At 38.2% G+C, this 18223-nt stretch overlaps 1 protein-coding gene and 1 pseudogene across 2 annotated transcripts; one reads left to right on the forward strand and one right to left on the reverse strand.

Annotated features, from left to right (window-relative positions):
• Positions 1-5382: 5382 nt before the first annotated feature.
• LOC306644657 (SERPINE1 mRNA-binding protein 1-like) lies at positions 5383-6477 on the reverse strand (annotated as a pseudogene). The gene has a single exon. The product of its transcript is annotated as an SERPINE1 mRNA-binding protein 1-like (transcript).
• Positions 6478-10561: 4084 nt separating this feature from the next.
• Positions 10562-11224, forward strand: LOC306644733 (large ribosomal subunit protein eL29-like). Its single transcript, XM_079111960.1, has one exon. It carries the CDS (start codon positions 10609-10611, stop codon positions 11095-11097), a length of 489 nt encoding a protein of 162 aa, XP_078968086.1. The 5' UTR covers positions 10562-10608; the 3' UTR covers positions 11098-11224.
• Positions 11225-18223: the final 6999 nt, after the last annotated feature.

Below are 18223 nucleotides of genomic sequence, written 5' to 3' on the forward strand. Positions count from 1 at the left end.
GTAAAGAAGGACTTTTCCAAGGACTATGTTATAGATCTTGGGATCAGGACTAAAATTAAACTTTTTTTCTCCAATGTTTCCATAAGCAATGGAAGCTTCCAAGAACATAGAAGGAAAGAGCTTTCACATTTCTGGAGATACTGGCTATTTATTGGCTTTGTGCACAACTGCAGTGATATCATACTGTAACTATTTCATGTTTGCAAAATCTTATGTTGTCTGCCACCAGAAGCTAGTGCATATCTGTGAAAACTTGTTGATGTGTGCAAAATTAAGAGACAGATATAAAACCTTGTTTTTAGTGACATTGGGTTCTTGCTGTGCACTATTTGCACCCTGGGTAGAACTGCTTATTACAGTACATGATTTTGCATTATCCTAGATGTCTGTGTTTGGTAAGAAAAACATGAAAAACATCACCCATACCATCACAATGTGTGCTACCAGCCAATAATAACACCATGACAGGAATTCTTGAGCCTTAGCGCCAAGAAAATGGGGGTCTTGCCTTGAAACATGAGACTTATCTGTGAGGAAACACAAAGAAATGTTTGCACCCTTCTCTCCCCACACCAGCTCCAATAATGCAGTGGTACAGACCCCCATGTCTGGGGGGGGGAAGCAGTTCTTGATCTTTTCTACCCACATCACTCAGCATAAGGACTGCCAACATTCCCATAGGCAAGCTGAGACTATAAAGAAATAGAAAAATATTTTGGAGAAAGTAAAGGATTATAATAATCTTCAGTCACCATTCCACAATTAACATTGGTGATTAGTCAGACTTGTTCCAAACTGACTCTGGGACAATATGAAAGGCTGTGAGTCTGTGGGTTTGGACCCTTGGGTGGACAGCAGTGGCCTTGACAGCATAAGAGACTGGATGCCGCAACAAGCAGGAGATCTTCAGTAGCACAAAAGAGATACTCTACTCAAATCTGTTTAAAAATAATGTAGATTTATTTAAAAGTAGGGCCAGTCTTCGGCCTGGTTAATCAGGCTCCAGTTCCTTTGCTCTGAAATTCCCTTTACTCTTCACTTCTTTCATGTATAAGCTTTGTTCTCAGGATGACTCTTCTCTGCATTATTGGATGATTCTGCAAGCTGTGGGCTTCACTTATGGGATAGAAGCCATTGGTTCCCAGTTAGAGAACAAGTGTCCTGAGGTTTGCTGTTATTGGACTGATATAAACCACAAACCAAGCACAGTGGCAGGTGGGATAAGATTATGAAGACTGACTTAGACATAGGGCCCTCCTCTGAATCTGAAGATAGGATCCATCTCACCTAAACCTTATGATTGCTATTATACAAAGGAAAATCTGGAGTTGTTTAGAACAAGGTAGAGGACAATGGATCCTGGGTGGGCAACCCACAAATGTCTATCATTTTCTGGGCCTCGGGTAAGGCTTCCTGATTTGGGGAAAATCTCTGGGAAGTTAGAATGTTCCTTGCTAATGGGAACTGATGATTCCCATCAGTCTGGCCATTAGGGTCTTGTGTCACACTTAGTTTGATTAAAGAAAAGACATAAAAGGACATACCCTGTACAATTGAATTTTTGTCTTGAGATTGAAACCTGCTCCAAGTGTGATATCACATCTGAACTCTGCAATTGAGACTGGCCTCTTTTTTTTTTTTTTTTTTTTTTTGCGGTGCTGGGGATTGAACCCAGGGCCTTGTGCTTGTAAAGCAAACACTCTACCAACTGAGCTATCTCCCCAGCCCTGAGATTGGCCTCTTTACGGTCTTCATTTTGAGGGACAGCTTACCCCTTCCTGGCTTTGTAATTTTATAATTCTTGCTACTTTTAATTTTCCTTAACCCTATTTCCTCAGTTATCTATTTTTAATATGGGGACCTCTAATGCACCTGGGAGTTATCTTAAATCCTTTGTGGGGTGATGCTAGGCATACAATGAAACAAACAAACAAAGCAACAAACAAGCAAATAAAGCATACACACACACACACACATGAACTAATGAGAAAATATGGCAGTGGGTTAGAAGTTGGATCTTCTTTCTCTGATCCTCAACTGTCCCCCTCCTCAGCTATAAGTTAGTTTAGATTGGATGGCCTGAGATCCTTGCAGGGCTATTTTTCCAAGGCAGGGATTCTCACCCTAATCCCATGCATAGAGCTACCACTGGGATATGGCTTAAGTGTGACCCCCAAAGTCTGTGTTTGACGCTTGGACCCCATGTGGCCATGTTGAGGGGCAATGGAACTTTTGAGAGTTGGGACCTAGCAGGAGTTAATTAGGTCATTGGAGGTTTCACCCTTGGATGAGAGTCATTCTCTAGGGACCCTAACTAGAGTGGGTTGTTATAAAAAGAGGAAGTCTGGCCCCTGAATTTCTTTGGCTTCCTATCTTACCCTGTGATCTTTTCCACACACACTTTGACTATTGCAATGCCTTCTGCCATGAGGCCCTCACCAGAAGCCGAACAGATAAAGTTGCCCAATCTTGGACTTTCAGACTCCAAAACTGTGATATCAATATATCTCTTTCCTTTATAAAGTACCCAACCTCAAGTTTTTCATGATAGCAATGGCAAATGAACTAGAACAACTGGTAGGAAACTGGGATGAAGAAATGGGGCTTTGAAAAAGTTGCTTTCCAGTATCATAATTCCTAGGGCATCCTTGCCCTCTGCTACTTGCATAACTCTAGGTCTCATGGATTTATTACATGTGTTATGTGACAGGTATAGGAGACAGTGATCATAATCACTTGCACATATGTATTTGTTGTTGCCCTGTGGGCAGATTTTAGGTCCTGTGTCATAGATAATCTCAAAGATATGTTTGTATTGCTTAGCAATTAGACTTTGAAGAATCTGTTCATGCCCAATTTCTAGATGGTGGCAGAGATTCCTTTCATGTAGAATTTCTGATAAAATATTCTGTGGATTTTCTAGAAGAAGAGGGGAAAGAGAAAATCAAGCTCTACTGAACTTCTCTTTGTGCATGGGAATAGTGAGAGGGGATCTTCCGGAATTTCCTTCCATAGAAATCTTTAAGTGAGGATCCTGCTCTTAAAATTCATTAAACTGACAATAATCCTAGCTTCCTCACCACTGAAAGATGGGGTGGGAGATCTGCCAAGAAGAGGAAAGAGGTTGTAACCCAGGTGAGCAAGGAGAAACAGGTCTGGGCTCTTTGTTGTTTCTTTGTCATTTCTCTGCTTTTACCTTCTTCTGATTCTCCATGTTAACATTATAGTTAAGAACAAGTCTTATTAATGGTTATTTTTCCAACTTCATTGAGGTATAATTGACAAATAAAGATTGTATATATTTTAGGTCTAAAACATAATGTTACACACATACGAATGGTGAAATGAGTACCATAATCAAGCTAACATATCCATCATCTTGCCAGAGTTACCATTTGTGTATGTGATGAGTTCACTTAAGATGTCATCTTTTAGCAAATTTCAAGCACACAATTCAGTATTATTGACTGTAGTCATCATACTATTTATTAGACCTACAGAACTTTTTTGTTCTTCTTAGTTGAAGCTTTATACTCTTTTTTTTTTTTTTGGGAGGGGGGTGCGAGGGATCGAACCCAGGGCCTTGTGCTTATAAGGCAAGCACTCTACCGACTGAGCTATCTCCCCAGCCCCTGAAGCTTTATACTCTTTGATCTCTATCTCCCAAATCTTCTTTCTTTCTTGAACATTCATTCTAATCTCTGCTTGTATAAGATCAGCTTTTATAAATTTCCAGAATGAGTGAGGTCATTCAGTATTTTTCTTTATGTGTCTGGCTTATTTCACTTAGCACAATGTCTTCTAGATTTATCCATGTTGTCAAAAATGACAGAATTTCCCCCCTTTTAAGGCTAAATAGTATTTCATTGTGTACATTTACTGCATTTTCTTTTTGCATTGATCTGTTGATAGACCCTTGGGTTGATTCCATATCTTGACAGGAGTGCAGATGTCTTTTTAATTTTCTTTTAGTCTGGGCACACATTGTTTAAGTTCAAATAGCCTCAACTCTATTAATACCTCTGTTTTTGAATTTTGTGTGATCCTCCTAATCAATCCAAGTATATTCTTAGGAAAAAAGTAAGAGAAAAAATTTACTTGATCTTGCTTGAGCAACTCTTTGTTCTTATAGCTGAAAGAACAAAACTAAACAGGTTGGGAGAAAAGTTCCTTCAAGAATCAGTGGCTGTCCATGAAACTGGTATCAAAATAGACATGAAGACCAATGGAATATAATAGAAGACACAGAGACAAACCCATATACTTACAGTCATCTGGTATTTCACAAAGGTGCCAAATGAATATGTTGGAGAAAAAACAGTCTTTTAAATAAATGGTGCTGTTCCAATTGGATATCTTTACATAGAAGAATGAATTTGGATCCCTATCTTTCACCCTACACAAAAGTCAAGTCAAAATGGGTCAAAGACTTAAGAATTAGACAGAAACCATACAACGGCTAACACGCTTCACATAGGGGCAGGCACCAACTTCCTCAAGAAATAAAACCAAGATCAGTAAGTGAGATGTCATCAAATTACAAACCTGCACAGCAAAGGAATTGACTAAGAGAGTAAAGAAAGAAGCAACAGAATGGGAGAAAAATCTTTGCCAGCTATTCCTCTGGTAGAAGATTAATATCCAGAATATATATTTTTAAGAAAACCTCAGTGCAAAAACAAATAGCCCAATCAATAAATGGGAAAAAGAGCTAAGCAAAAATTTCTCAAATGAAGAAACACAAATGGTCAAGAAATATATGGAAAAAAATGTTCAACATCTCTAGCAATCAAGAAAATGCAAATCAAAACTACACTAAGATTTCATCTCACTCCAGTCAGAATGGCAATTATCAAGAACACAAATAATAATAAAAGCTAGTGAGGATCTGGGGGAAAAGGTACACTCTTTTCCTCCCACCCCCAATATTTAAAACGAGTTTGTAATTGGGGAAACATCTAAATACTTAATTAAAAAACACAAATGAAGTGAAAGTTTTAAACTGGTATACACCATTCACATTTATATTTCAGGTTTGGAAATACATATTTGCAAGCAGCAATACTACAGTTTTCATGAAAAATTCATAATCTCTGAAAATTATGAAAACATCCCTGCTACCAATACATTTCTAAATACAAAATGACTACCATGTTTATTACTTCTGTGTAGCGAGAAGTTCACTTTCAAAACAGATAAAATTCAGTCTTTAGGTGTGAATGGTATGAATGACAGTCTTTTTAAAAATGTATTTTTTATTTCTTAGTCCTTTGGGATCCTTAAACATGCAAAAGCTTTGAACAGGAGGGTCTGTTCAAAGAACCAGGGTTGTCTTATGGCACCCAGTTAAACCAGAGTTGGATCATTCCAGCTCTGGGTCAGTCACACATCAGAGGCAGAAGTACTTGACTTGTCAGGCCTGCTGCCACTGTTTGGGAGTCCACCACACCCAAGTCCACCTCATCCTCCCCTGCCACCATGACCTGGTTGGGCTAGGTTTCCAAAATTAATGTCCAGCTGAGACATATCACTTGCTGGCTTCTGGAAATGATGCTCCATAACCGAGTGAGCCTCTTGACACTTTGATTTATGAAGAACAAATCCCTTCTTCCATTGTCCACCAGCACCTTCATTTGGTTTTCGGAACAATTCTACTTTTGCACAGTCTTTATTTTGAATAACCTTCCATTCATCCAAAGTCACCTTTTTTGAACCCTCTGCCTTAACCTCTTCAACTTCATTTTTCTTATTTTCAGTGTCTGCCATTGGATGTTCTTCATCTTCAGGTGTTCCCTCAGTCACATTTGATGGATCCAAGTAAGTTAATTCATCTTGGACAGTTTCCCAGTTGTGAGAGACTCTTCCACGTTTATCCTCAAGCTGCAGGCCACTGTTATGTGAAAAAGAAGATCTGTCACTTCCACTATGCCTATCAAATTCAAAGTTGCCATGAGAATCAAATCCATCTCCTCGACCCAGTCCATGTCCACAGCTCCTCAGCCCCCTCTAAGAACACCATGACCTCGAATGGGTTGGTCAATAATCTGTATATCAACTGAAAATTCGCCTCCTTCACTCTTTTCTAAAGGTGGCTTTTCAAATCTTTCATGAGGTTGTCGCCCCTCTGGTCTTCTATCAATTACTTTTCCTTCATCCTGAAGTTGTTGATCAGGTCTTCTTCCAACCTTTATTCCTTCTTTCTTAAGTGCCATGGTGCTGCATCTCCTCTTTCTTGTCAGCCACATCAACACCTGGGGGCAGCGGGTTCTTGGGGTCTTTCTGAGACTCTATGCAGCTGTTTGCTCGTTGGACTGGGCCATGGCCTGAGCTTGGCCCCAGGTCCCCTAAGGTCACCCCAGTAGGTTTCTTTTATTCTTGTTCTCTGCTGCCTTGAGCACCTGGAATGGGGTCCGATTCATTGTCAAATAAGTGGTTGAATGGGTTGGTGACCAAGCCTTCCTGGAGGTACCCAGGCATGATGATGGCTGAGGCAGCACGTTCCTCCATGGACTGCCATGTGCCAAACTCAGCCCAGAGCGTCTCCTTCAGCCCTTCCCACAAGACACCAGACCAAGGTACACTCTTACATTGTTGTTGGGACTGCAAATCAGTACAACCACTTGGGCAAGAACAATGGAGAATCCTCAAAAAAAAAAAAAAAAAAAAAAACTAGGAATGGAACCATCGTATGACCCAGCAATTCCACTCCTTGGTATTTATCCAAAATATCTAAAATCAGCATACCATAACAATATAGTCACTTCCATGTTCACAGCAGCACAATTCACAATAGTCAAATTATGGAATCAACCAGATGCTTGTGAATAGATGAATGGATCAAGAAAATGTGGCATATATACACAATGACGTTTTACTCATCTATAAAGAAGAATAAAACAATGCCATTGGCCAGTAAATAGATGGAAATGGAGAAAATCATGTTAAGTGAAATAAACCAGACTCAGAAAATCAAGGGTCAAATGTTTTATCTCATAGGTGGAAACTAGAGCAAAATAAGGGAAAGAAGGCAGTGGGAGAGGGGATCGGATATCATAAAGATAGAGGGAAGATGAGTGGAGTAGAAGAAGGGGAGCAAGAGTGAGGGAGGAAGAATGGGAAAATGGAATGGACTTAACAAAATCATATTATATTCATATTCAAAGGTACCAAAGGGAATTTCATCAGTATGCATATATAGAAGAAAGAGAGTTTAGTAGAGTAGAGAAGGGAGAATAGGCGAATGGAGGATGGAAGGAAAAGGGGGGGTGGTGAAGATTGAAATCAAATTCCTTGCATGTATGATTTTGTCAAGATGAACCTAAATACTGTGTATAATTATAAGACTCTAATAAAAAAAGAAAAAAGAATCGTGGCTCTCAGCTAGTGCTGGCTATGTAGACTTCAGACTATCAGGATTCTTAGGGGACACCCTGGGGACCAGAGCTGGTCCTGCTCATTTCTCATTAAGACTAATGCTTTGTCCCTTTAGGGGTTCAGTCTGGGATCCTGAGTATCCTGGAAAGCCCATTGACAATCCAAATTGAATTATCACAATAGCTGCTTCAAACTCCAGCAGGGGGTGGGGGAAACAAGAGAACTGTTCAAAGAGCAACCTGGAGAAGAGAGGAGGGAGGTTGCTCAGGTGGCTGGCTGACCCTGGCTGCCCTGCCCTTACAGAGGAACTCTTGGTCCAGGACTGGCAGCCATTCAACTGCCCTCTAGCTGTGGAGCCAACACTATTTTCAATTGCTAAGCACTGAGCTAATCTCTCTTTCCCTCTCTGAGCCTCAATTTCTTTGACTATAAAATAAGAGTGTGTAGCCAGTCCACTTACCATACAAACATGGGGAAACAACTGGGGAATGCCCAGGTAGGAGGAATTCATGGCTGGTATCCACAACCTGCTGCACTTGCGTTAGGGGTCTCCTGTGGGCCTTCTCTTCCAATTTCATGAGCAACAAACCACCCCAAACTTCTAATGCCACTGATAGGATGGATGACTTCACAGGGAGGCTTTAAGAGGCTCTAGCTACCTGTTGCCTGCTGCGTGTCTGCCACCTGGTGGATATTTTTCAAGCTGTCAGTTGGAAATTCTGCTCGCTTCCTGACCTTTTAGGATCTAGTAAAAGTGCAGGTTTGAATTCAATCAGTCTGTGGAGTCCAAGATTCTACATTTCTGACAAGTACCCAGTTGATGCCAGTGTTGCTCTGCAGAGAAACGTGACAGAGAAATAGGGAAGAAACTCCAGTGTGCAGGTCTCCTTCTACATGTCAAATCCCCAAGCATGGGCAAGCCTGCCGAAGTGTTCACTCAGTCTGGCAAGTGCCCTCAAACCAAAATCCTAAAACTTGAATGACTTTAAGTTTCTAGACTCCAAATTTCACTCAGTTTTTGGCCTGTGAATATCCATTGCTTTCTGGAAAGTTCCATCAACACATTCTTTAAAGATGTTGTTTTGCATTTTATTCAGCACACGTAGTTGTTTTCTGCACTTGCCAGGAGGTTGCTCAAGGAATCTTATTGTCCATACTGCCAGAAGAGAAATCCTTGACTAGCATGGTTTGCATATTCCCAAAATCATGTTGCCCAGTAGCTCCCCCTGTTTAATCTATAAATTTCATTAATTCATGGGGATGGACAGACCTCCTTAGAATATACCACATGTTCTTCTCTTAGAGTATCAAAATAGACAATAATCTTACATTCTAAGTTTTCTGAGATTTTAAAAAAAAAAGTTTTTTTAAAGAGCCAGAGTTTTCCTTTTATAGATTAAGAGCAAAGTTTGGCTGTATCAGCAGAGAGCTTCACTAAAAGCCATTGGAAGAGAATTCAGGATATGGTGAAAAGGTCTCCCACCTCCTCAGGAGAAATGAGGAGTTTTTCTGACTAGAGAGTTGTTCAGAGTAAAAGGGAAAATCAGAGAAGATAGAGCCAGAGTAGGGCTCCCCTTAGCTGGAAGGAGACTAGCACCCTTACCTTCCTGATCTACAGCCCCAAACTAGAGGTTGTGATGGGATTGAGATAACTTCTGATAGAAATTTCAGACAGGTTAAGGGAGAATTCATGATACTCCTTTAAAAACCACTGGACAACAGACACCCATTTGCATCCATCTCTGGGAGCCCCTTGGCAGGTGAGGCCCAGTGCAGGTGATTGGCGGGATGAGGGATACTGGCATAGACCAATCAAGCTCTTTAAGCTCTGAGTTTAATAAGTCAATCAGAAGTTCATATTTTCAACCCCTTATTTACATAATTAATAAGACAGTTTCAAATAAATACTAAAAACATAATCAGTTGCAAAATGATTATCATAAATACAGCAAAGAAATACATGTCATGACCAGTCTAATTCTACATCATGTACAACCAGAAGAATGAGAAGTGATAATCCATTTATGTATGATATGTTAAAATGCATTCTACTGCCATGTATAACTAATTAGAACAAATGAAAAAATTGAAGAATTTTTAAAAAGAAATACATGTCAAATTTTGTAGAAAACCCAATCTTTGAAGGTAACTGTCAGATTCTTCCTACAGAATTTGAATTTATTGGCAAATTAGCAATTACTGAATCATAGGTGTTTCAAAGTTTTGTAAAATCAATTGTATCAGCGATACCAGAAAATGAACTCAAACTGTACAAATTCAATTTTGCATGTGGCTCATCAAAATTAATAGCATGAAGAGGAATCACCTTTTAATAAATAGTGGAACAGCAACAATATTCAGTTGAATTAAGGTTTGTCTTTGATTCCCTACGTAACACCATATGCTGGCATAAACTTCAGATGGATTAAAGCTAAACATGAAACACCATTATGATTACGAAGGCTTAAAAAAAAAGAATGACATATTTATGCCAGCTGTGGAATACAGAATGATTCACTGTTTTGGAAAAGAAAGAGGATATCAGAATTAAAACAGATATATGCTCAAGCATACATTGTGTGAAACTCTTAAATAGCACAGTCCAATTTCAATAACAAGAATCAAATTTCTCCCCAGTGGAGGTGTGTTAGATTCCATTAGTACTTGACTTTATTTATAAATATATCATATACATATATATGCACACATATATACATATGTATGATGTGTTAAGACAACAGACACTTGTAAACTTGTCATGTTGCAACTTTTTATATATTAGACGTCACTATCACATGTACAGGTAGGCTGTCAAATTGATTCACTTTTGAAGGGACCGTGGAATAAATCTTTTCATCCCTGGGCATTTTTATCTTAGATGTGTCCTTGATTAGAATATCCAAGCCCATGCACATCACTCACATAAAATTCTGTAACAGAGTACACATGTGTACTGTTCCCAATTAAGTGTTGGGTAAGGCTTGGAATCATGTGCTCTGTGCATATCCCCACCATGGTATCAGAGCCAATTTCACAATAACAAGTGAACACGTAACTGGTTGTACAGAAATAATGTCACGTTATAAATAGAATCAGGATGACTCATAAGTTTTGATTGTTACTCCTCTGAGTTTATATCTATGATAAAGAATTTATATCCCTTATAAATCTTATTAGTGAGCTCTTCCTCTTCCTGTCTCAACCGCTCTGGGAGCAGCGGCTTACGGTGCAGACATGGCCAAATCCAAGAACCACACCACGCACAACCAATCCCGAAAATGGCACAGAAATGGAATCAAGAAACCCCGATCACAGAGATACGAATCTCTTAAGGGGGTAGACCCCAAGTTCCTGAGAAATATGCGTTTTGCCAAGAAGCACAACAAGAAGGGCCTGAAAAAGATGCAGGCAAACAATGCCAAGGCCATGAGTGCACGTGCTGAGGCTGTCAAAGCCCTGGTAAAGCCTAAGGAGGTTAAGCCCAAGATGCCAGAGGGTGCCAGCCGCAAACTTGATCGCCTTGCCTTGCTTGCCCATCCCAAGCATGGGAAGCGTGCTCGTGCCCACATGGCCAGAGAGCGCAGGCTCTGTCGGCCAAAGGCCAAAGCCCAAGCCAAGACCCAGGCTACAACTCCAGCTCCAGTATCAGCATCAGCTCCGGCTCCCGCCCCCAAGAGTACCCAGGCCCCCAAGGGTGCCCAGGTCCCTGCAAAGGCTCCATAATAAAAACCTCTGTGAATGTGAGGACAGAAGGACTGGTGTGACCCCTGAGCCCCTATCTATGGGGACTGGTGTCCTCCTGTGCTGTTTGTATAAATAAATCCAGAGGCAGGAAAAAAAAAAAAAAAAATCTTATTAGTGAAGCTATATTTTTCTGATTTTTAATGATTAACTGACATTATTTAAATGAACAAAAAATTTTAGAGCAGTTTTAGGTTCACAGCAAAACTGAGCAGAAATTATGGAGATCTCCCATAAATCCCCCATCACACATATGCATAACTTCCCCCCACATCAGAGTCTTACATCTGAGTGGTACTTTTGTTACAACTGATGAATTACATTGACACATCATTAACACCCAAAGTTCATAGTTTACAGTAGGGTTCACTCTTTGTGTTGGACATTCCGTGGGGTTTGACAAAAATACAATAACATGTACCCATCGTTGTAGAATCCTACAGAAGTTTCACTATTCTGAAAATCCTCTGCACTGTGCCTATTTACCCCTTCCTTTCCCAATCCCTGGCAACCACTAATCTTTTAACTAAATCCAGAGTTTTCCTTTTCTATAAATGTCATATAATTAGAATTTTGCAGTATGTCGCTTTTCAGACTGGCTTCTTATACTTAGTAATGTGCATTCAAGTTTCCTTCATGTCTTTTCATAGCTTGATAGTTTATTTCTTTTCAGCACTGAATAATATTCCATAGTCTGGTGTACAGTTAACTTATCCACTTACCTACAGAAAGACATCTTGGTAGTTTCAAGTTTTGTCAGTTATGAATAAAGCTGCTGTCAACCTCTCTGTGTGTACAGGTTTTTCAAGTGGACGAAAGCTTTCATGAATCATTCTCAAAACAAAAATTCCGACTTCTTTTTCAAGGAACTTGGAGTTTTCTAAGATTACAAAGTGAGCTATTACAAAATATTCATCTGTATAAATCAGGATTTTCTCTACAGCAGGTAACAAAAACAAAAACACAGAAACAAACTAGAAGCTAAAACAGTGATTGTCATTCATAATTTCAGATTTCAAGTATTTGTGTTCATCAAAATCTCATTATTTTTGAATTCACCTTTGTGGCCTTTGAACCAAATAATTGTTAAAAAATATAAATTTGTAAAGTAAATATAACAATAAAGCACATCCACTTTTCCTGTTTTTTTCTTACAGTACTGGGGACTTGAACCCAGGACCTTGTGCTTACAAGGCAAGTACCTGCCAACTGAGCTACAACCCCAGCCCTTCTCCTGTTTTATATAGCAGGACTTTGTAGGGTTTTGTGAAGCTGAGCATGGTGGCTCATACCTGTAATCCCAGTGGCTTGGGAGGCTGAGGCAAGAGGATCACAAGTCCAAAGCCAGCTTCAGCAACTTACTGAGGCCCTGAGCAACTTAGTGAGATCCTGTCGAAAAAAAATTTTAAAAGGGGGCAGGGGACACTGGGGATATGGTTCAGTAGTTAAACACCCCGGGGTTCAATCTCCAGTATAATTCTTTTTTAATGTGGAAAAAGGATCCCATTGCTAAAAAAAATAAAAGAACTTTTTAAGTTTGAAAATTGTTGAAACAAATAAGCAAATAGAGTAGAGAATAGGGGTAATTTCATACTCATAGGCTCATGTTTTTAGAGGGCTCATTAGAGGCTCCAGGATTTTATAGTGTGCTAGATTTTATAACATGTTATTGTTGGATGTCTTGGGTAGAACTTTTCTTCCTCTTCTGAGAGCTAATTATAGGAGTCAATGGGATGTCAGATAGACCAATTCTGCTCCAAGGCACGAGGACACTTTGTTTTCCAAGGCAACATTCCCAGTTATTACACTAATAGTAAACATGACATACTTAGAACTGGAAAATATTGTGTGTGTCTGGGCAGTTGCTCCCAAGTAACAACTTCTAGTACCCAGATCTTCAATGAATAGTCAACTGACATCCCCTTCATGTTGATTAACTAAAACATTTTTGTTGTTGTTGTTGCTATTTTGCTGGATTTTTTGTTTGAGTTTTGGTTTTGGAATATTTGTTTAGATTGACTAAGATTTCATCTCAGGTCAGTGACATCTGAGTTTGGTAAAGGTTGCTCCCAAACACTATCCCTTGCTTTGCGAGGAATATATAGAGTCAAAGCCAGTCATTGTGACTGGAAAGAAGACAGGACATCTGGTCCTCAGTTGCCATCATCAATCTCTGATGACACCTGCATTTTCATGTGGTATCCAGTTGCACAGGACATGCAAATAAAAGCTATAGGCTCCTCATTCTGATCTCGAGGTCTTTTCAGGATCTCAGCTCTCTCTACTTGTACCTCCACCCTCTTGTAGGGCATAGAAAACATTCAGCTGCTCTTCAGTGGGGAACAGGGAACAGGAGACACATATTCTACTCCCACATCATGCTGAGTGCAGGGAACTTTATAAGATCTGTTACTTCCCTGAACTCCATATGGGAAGTGAGTCTCAGATACCTTATTTCATATTCTCAAGCCTTCCTGAAGGTTCTGCCCCACTGCGTTCCTCACAAGTAACCCCTTCTTCTCCTCTAGTGCATCAGAGGGAATCACATTGTTGGGGACTTCTGAGGGTGGGAGGGACTCTATCTGACTGATCACAGTATTCTTCCATGTCTATATATATAAAATGACCTCAATCTTTCAGGCTGAGTTCTGATATTTTTAAACAATTTTCTCTTAAAACCACTATGCCTGGAATTTCATATGTCTTCGCTTTTCAAACCAAAAAGCTAAGAGTTGTTCTCTGTCTACTTTTTAATTCTAATGATCATACCTAAAGAAATGAGTACTTTGCACCCATAAGTAGTGAGACAGACAATAACAACCAATACATCAGGAAAAGTAAATATTTTATAATATATACTATTATAATATATGTAAGAATATGTATATATTTTATATGCATATATTAAAAATCTATCTAGTATGTTAAGAGGTAAAAATGATGGCTTAATGGCTTTTTAAAAGATAAAGTGTAAAAAGGGGAAAAGGAGTGCAGGGCTGGGGTTGAGTCGTAATTTTAAGGAGAACAATGAAGAAAGGCCATTTAAGACCTAAAAAAGAGGAAGAATCGTGTAACTATCTGGGAGAAATGGTTTCTAGGCAGAAGAGACTCCAAGTCTAAGTGTCCTGAGGCACAAGATACATGGAGCAATTGAACAAGGGCGCAGAGCAGACTGGTTGGAGCTGATGAATGATTGAGTCAGGGATGGTAGGCAGTGAGGTCAGAGAGATTAGAGAAGGAGGCTAGAGTGCAAGATCTTGAGGACCAGGCTGGGGTTGTGGCTCAGTGGTAGAGCGCTTGCCTAGCATGTGGGAGGCACTGGGTTTGGTTCTCAGCACCACACATAAATAAATAAATAAATAAATAAATAAATAGTCTATCAAACCTCTAAAAAATTTTTAAAAGAAAAGATCTTAAGGACTATGGTAATGAATTTGACTTTTCCTTGAGTGACATAGGAAGGCTTTGGAGAGTTCTGAAGAGAAGAACAACATAAACTAAGTTCCTTTAAATAATCACTATATTGAAAATAGAGGTTTGTGGGACAGTATGAAAGGAGATCCATCAGGAAGCTATTGCAACATTCCAGGTAAGACCTGAAGGACTACAATGCTAGCAATTGAGGTGACTGAAGGTGACCTCCATTATTTCCTCATCTGTATTATTATTTTTAATATGAAAAAAAGTCACTTTTCTTGGGCTAAGTGTAAGATTTTTTTCCTCTGGTTTCCAGCAGTTTGACTATGACATGTCTAGACTGAAGCTTTCTTTGAATTTGTACTTTGGGTACAATAAGCTTTTGGGGTCTGAAAATTGATGTTTTCGCCAAACTTGGAAAAATTTTCAGCTATTAGTCTTTCAATTTTTTTTCTACCCTATTCATTCTCCTCTCCCTCTGGGATAAAAATTATGAATATTTAAAACCTCTTAATATTGTCCCACAGTCATGAAAGATTTTTCTTTCAATCTTCCCCCCCTTCTCTAATTTTTGCTAGTTTAGCCTCAAGTTAAATTATCCTTTATTTTGCCATTCCCAATGTGCTGAATATTTAGTTAATTTATTGTACTTTACTCATAGAATTAGAATTTCCATTTGGTTTTATTTCTATAGTGTCCATTTTTTCTGCTGCAGTGACGGCCTTGCCTTAACGGTTGGAACCAAGCTCTCATATAAGAAGCATGTCCTGGGGCTAGGGTTGTAGCTCAGTGGTAGAACGCTTGCCTAGCACGTGTGAGGCCCTGGCCCTCAGCACCACATAAAAAAATAAATAATATAAAGATATTGTGTCCATCTACAACAAAAGAATTAAAAAATAAAATAGGCCTCAGAGTGAGGAGGGCTATATCAAAAGGTAAGAAGCATATCCAAGGCCCAGCAAAAAGTAAAACTTTATTAGTCATGTGAATAAATTGTAAAATATAAACAATTAGGGGGCTGGGGAGATAGCTCAGTCGGTAGAGTGCTTGCCTTGTAAGCACAAGGCCCTGGGTTCGATCCCTAGCACCCCCCCCAAAAAAAATATATATATATAAACAATTATCAAGATTAAAAGATTCTAAAAGTCATTAGAAATCATTGCCAAGACTACCCAGATGTTGGAAGTAGTTTAAAGCACTGTCATACACATATGACATGTAAAGGGAAATACAGTCACACTGAAGAAACAAATGAGTGATCTCAGCAGATCCACAAGTAACTTAACTACATGCCAAAAAAAAGTAACATTCTTTAAAGGAATAAACATAAAAAAAAATTTAGCACTCAAACTATAAAATTTACCGTGTATGCAATGCAATCAAAATTTGTTTAGGGGCTAGAGATATAATTCAGTTGGTAGACTACTTGCCTTGCAAGCACAGGCCCTGGGTTCAATCCCCAGTATGGAAAAAAAAATTTTGTTTAGCATGTAAAGAAGCAGGAAAATATTCATAACCAGGAGAAAAGTCTATTAGTATAAATGGATATGGAAATGATAGAATTATCTGACAAGGACATGAAAATAGCTATCATAAATATTATAAATATGTTGAAGGATGTAAAGGAAAGCATGAACATAATGAGGAGGGGAATGAAGATATAAAAAGATATAAAGGGAACTTCTATAGATGAAAAATGTAGTGCCTGAAATTAAAATGTATTGTATAAAATTAATAACATATGAGATGCTGCAGAGAAAAGAACAGTGAACTTTAAGACATAGCAACAAAAACTATCCACCCTGAAAGATAAGAGGAAAAAAGGCTGGGAGAAAAATATGAACGAGTCAGGCATGTTGGAAAATATCTATAATCCCAGTGATTCAGGAGGCTAAATAAAGCAGGAGGATCACAAGTTTGAGACCAGCCTCAGCAACTTAGTGAGACCCTGTCTCAAAATAAAAAATAAGAAGAACTGGGGATGTGGCTTAGTGGTAAAGCAACACTGGGTTCAATTCCTAGCATGAGAGAGAGGGAGAAAGAGAGAGAGAGAGAGAGAAAGAGAGAGAGAGAGAGAGAGAGAGAGAGAGAGAGAGAGAGAGAGACTCAGTGACCAATGTAACTATGTCTAAATGGAATGCCAGAAGAAGAGATCAGGGGAGGCAAAACAAAACAAAACAAAAAAATTAATGGAATTAATAGCTAAAAGTTTTCAAACTCACTGGGAATACAAACCCACAAGTCCCAGTACCTTGACATAATTGAAATAGGGTGAACAAAAAGAGAATCACACCAAAGTACATTGTAATCAAATTGCTGAACATTAGTGGTTTAGAAACAACAAACTTTATTTTTCATACTTTTTATTGGTTTATTACAATTATACATAATACTGGGGTTTATTGCTATATATTTGTAAATGCACCCAACATAACAATACAGTTTGGTCAATATCATTCCCCAGTATCTCTCCTAAAAACAATAAACTTTTAAAACAGACAGGAGAGAGAACAGGTGTAGTATACAGAAGACTGAAGATAAGAATGACAAAACTTTTTAACTGAAATTATGCAAGCCAGAAGACAATTGAATGATATCTTTAAAGTGATAAAGGAAAAAATATGCCAAACTTGAATTCTATTTAAAAAAAAATTTTAAGTGAAGACAAAGACTTTTCCAGACAAATGAAAGCTGAGATAATTTATTGCGAATATACCTGCATTATAATAAAGGTCAAAGGTAGTACTCAGGCAGCAGAAAAGCAATATCAGAGAGAAATTGGATCTATACAAATGAATGAAAACATTAGAAATGGTTAATATGTTGGCAAATACAAAAGAAATTATTTCTCATTTTATAATCTTTTAAAAGTAGGTGACTGCTTAAAGCAAAATAATTATATGTGGAAGCAAAATTATGACATTAGCACTAAGATGGGAAGGGGAAATGGAAGTATAGTGTTGCAATATTCTTACATTTTACATGAAGTGATATTTATTATTTGAAGGCACACTATGATATAATAAAATAAGCACCCCTAGAGCAACTACTAAAAAAAAAAAAAAAAAAAAAAAAAAAAAGTAGAGCTAATAAGCCAATAGTGGAGATAAAATGAATCATAAAAACAACAAAAACTCTATTATTCCAAAAGAAGGTAGAAGAGAAAAAGTGAAAAAAAATAGAAAAAGGAACAAATAGAGCAAATACAAAACATAGCAAAATAGTAGATTCTAACACAACCAAATTAATAATTATATTAAATCCCAATTTCTAAATACTCCACTTAAAAGACTGATATCGTCGGATTAGATTAAAAAGAAAAATAAGTAAGACCCACCGACAGGGTTTTTACTATCCAACTTTAAATATAAGGAAACAGAGAGGTTAATAGTAAATCCATAGAGAAAATGTATCACATAACCACTAATCTAAAGATTTGATGATATGTTTGATGAGTTTTTAAATCTAAAATACAGATAGGACAAAATCATTGGTGAATAAAATTTTAAAAGTGCCATACTAATCTCTAAGCATTAATCTTTTTAAAAATTAAAAATGGTTATTCCAGTACTGTCCAATAGAAGTATAATGTGAATCCCAAGATGAACCACACATGTATTCTTTTTCTAACAGCTGCATTTTGAAAAACAGTGGATACACATCATTATACATTTGTCAAAGCCCACAGGAT

The sequence above is a fragment of the Sciurus vulgaris genome, assembly GCF_902686455.1.
Source record: "Sciurus vulgaris genome assembly, chromosome: 15".
In the NCBI taxonomy this organism is placed as follows: Eukaryota; Metazoa; Chordata; class Mammalia; order Rodentia; family Sciuridae; genus Sciurus; species Sciurus vulgaris.

Excerpts from the sequence above, each read along its gene's own strand:
- LOC306644733 (XM_079111960.1), top strand. The coding sequence starts at position 10,609 with ATGGCCAAATCCAAGAACCACACCACGCACAACCAATCCCGAAAATGG.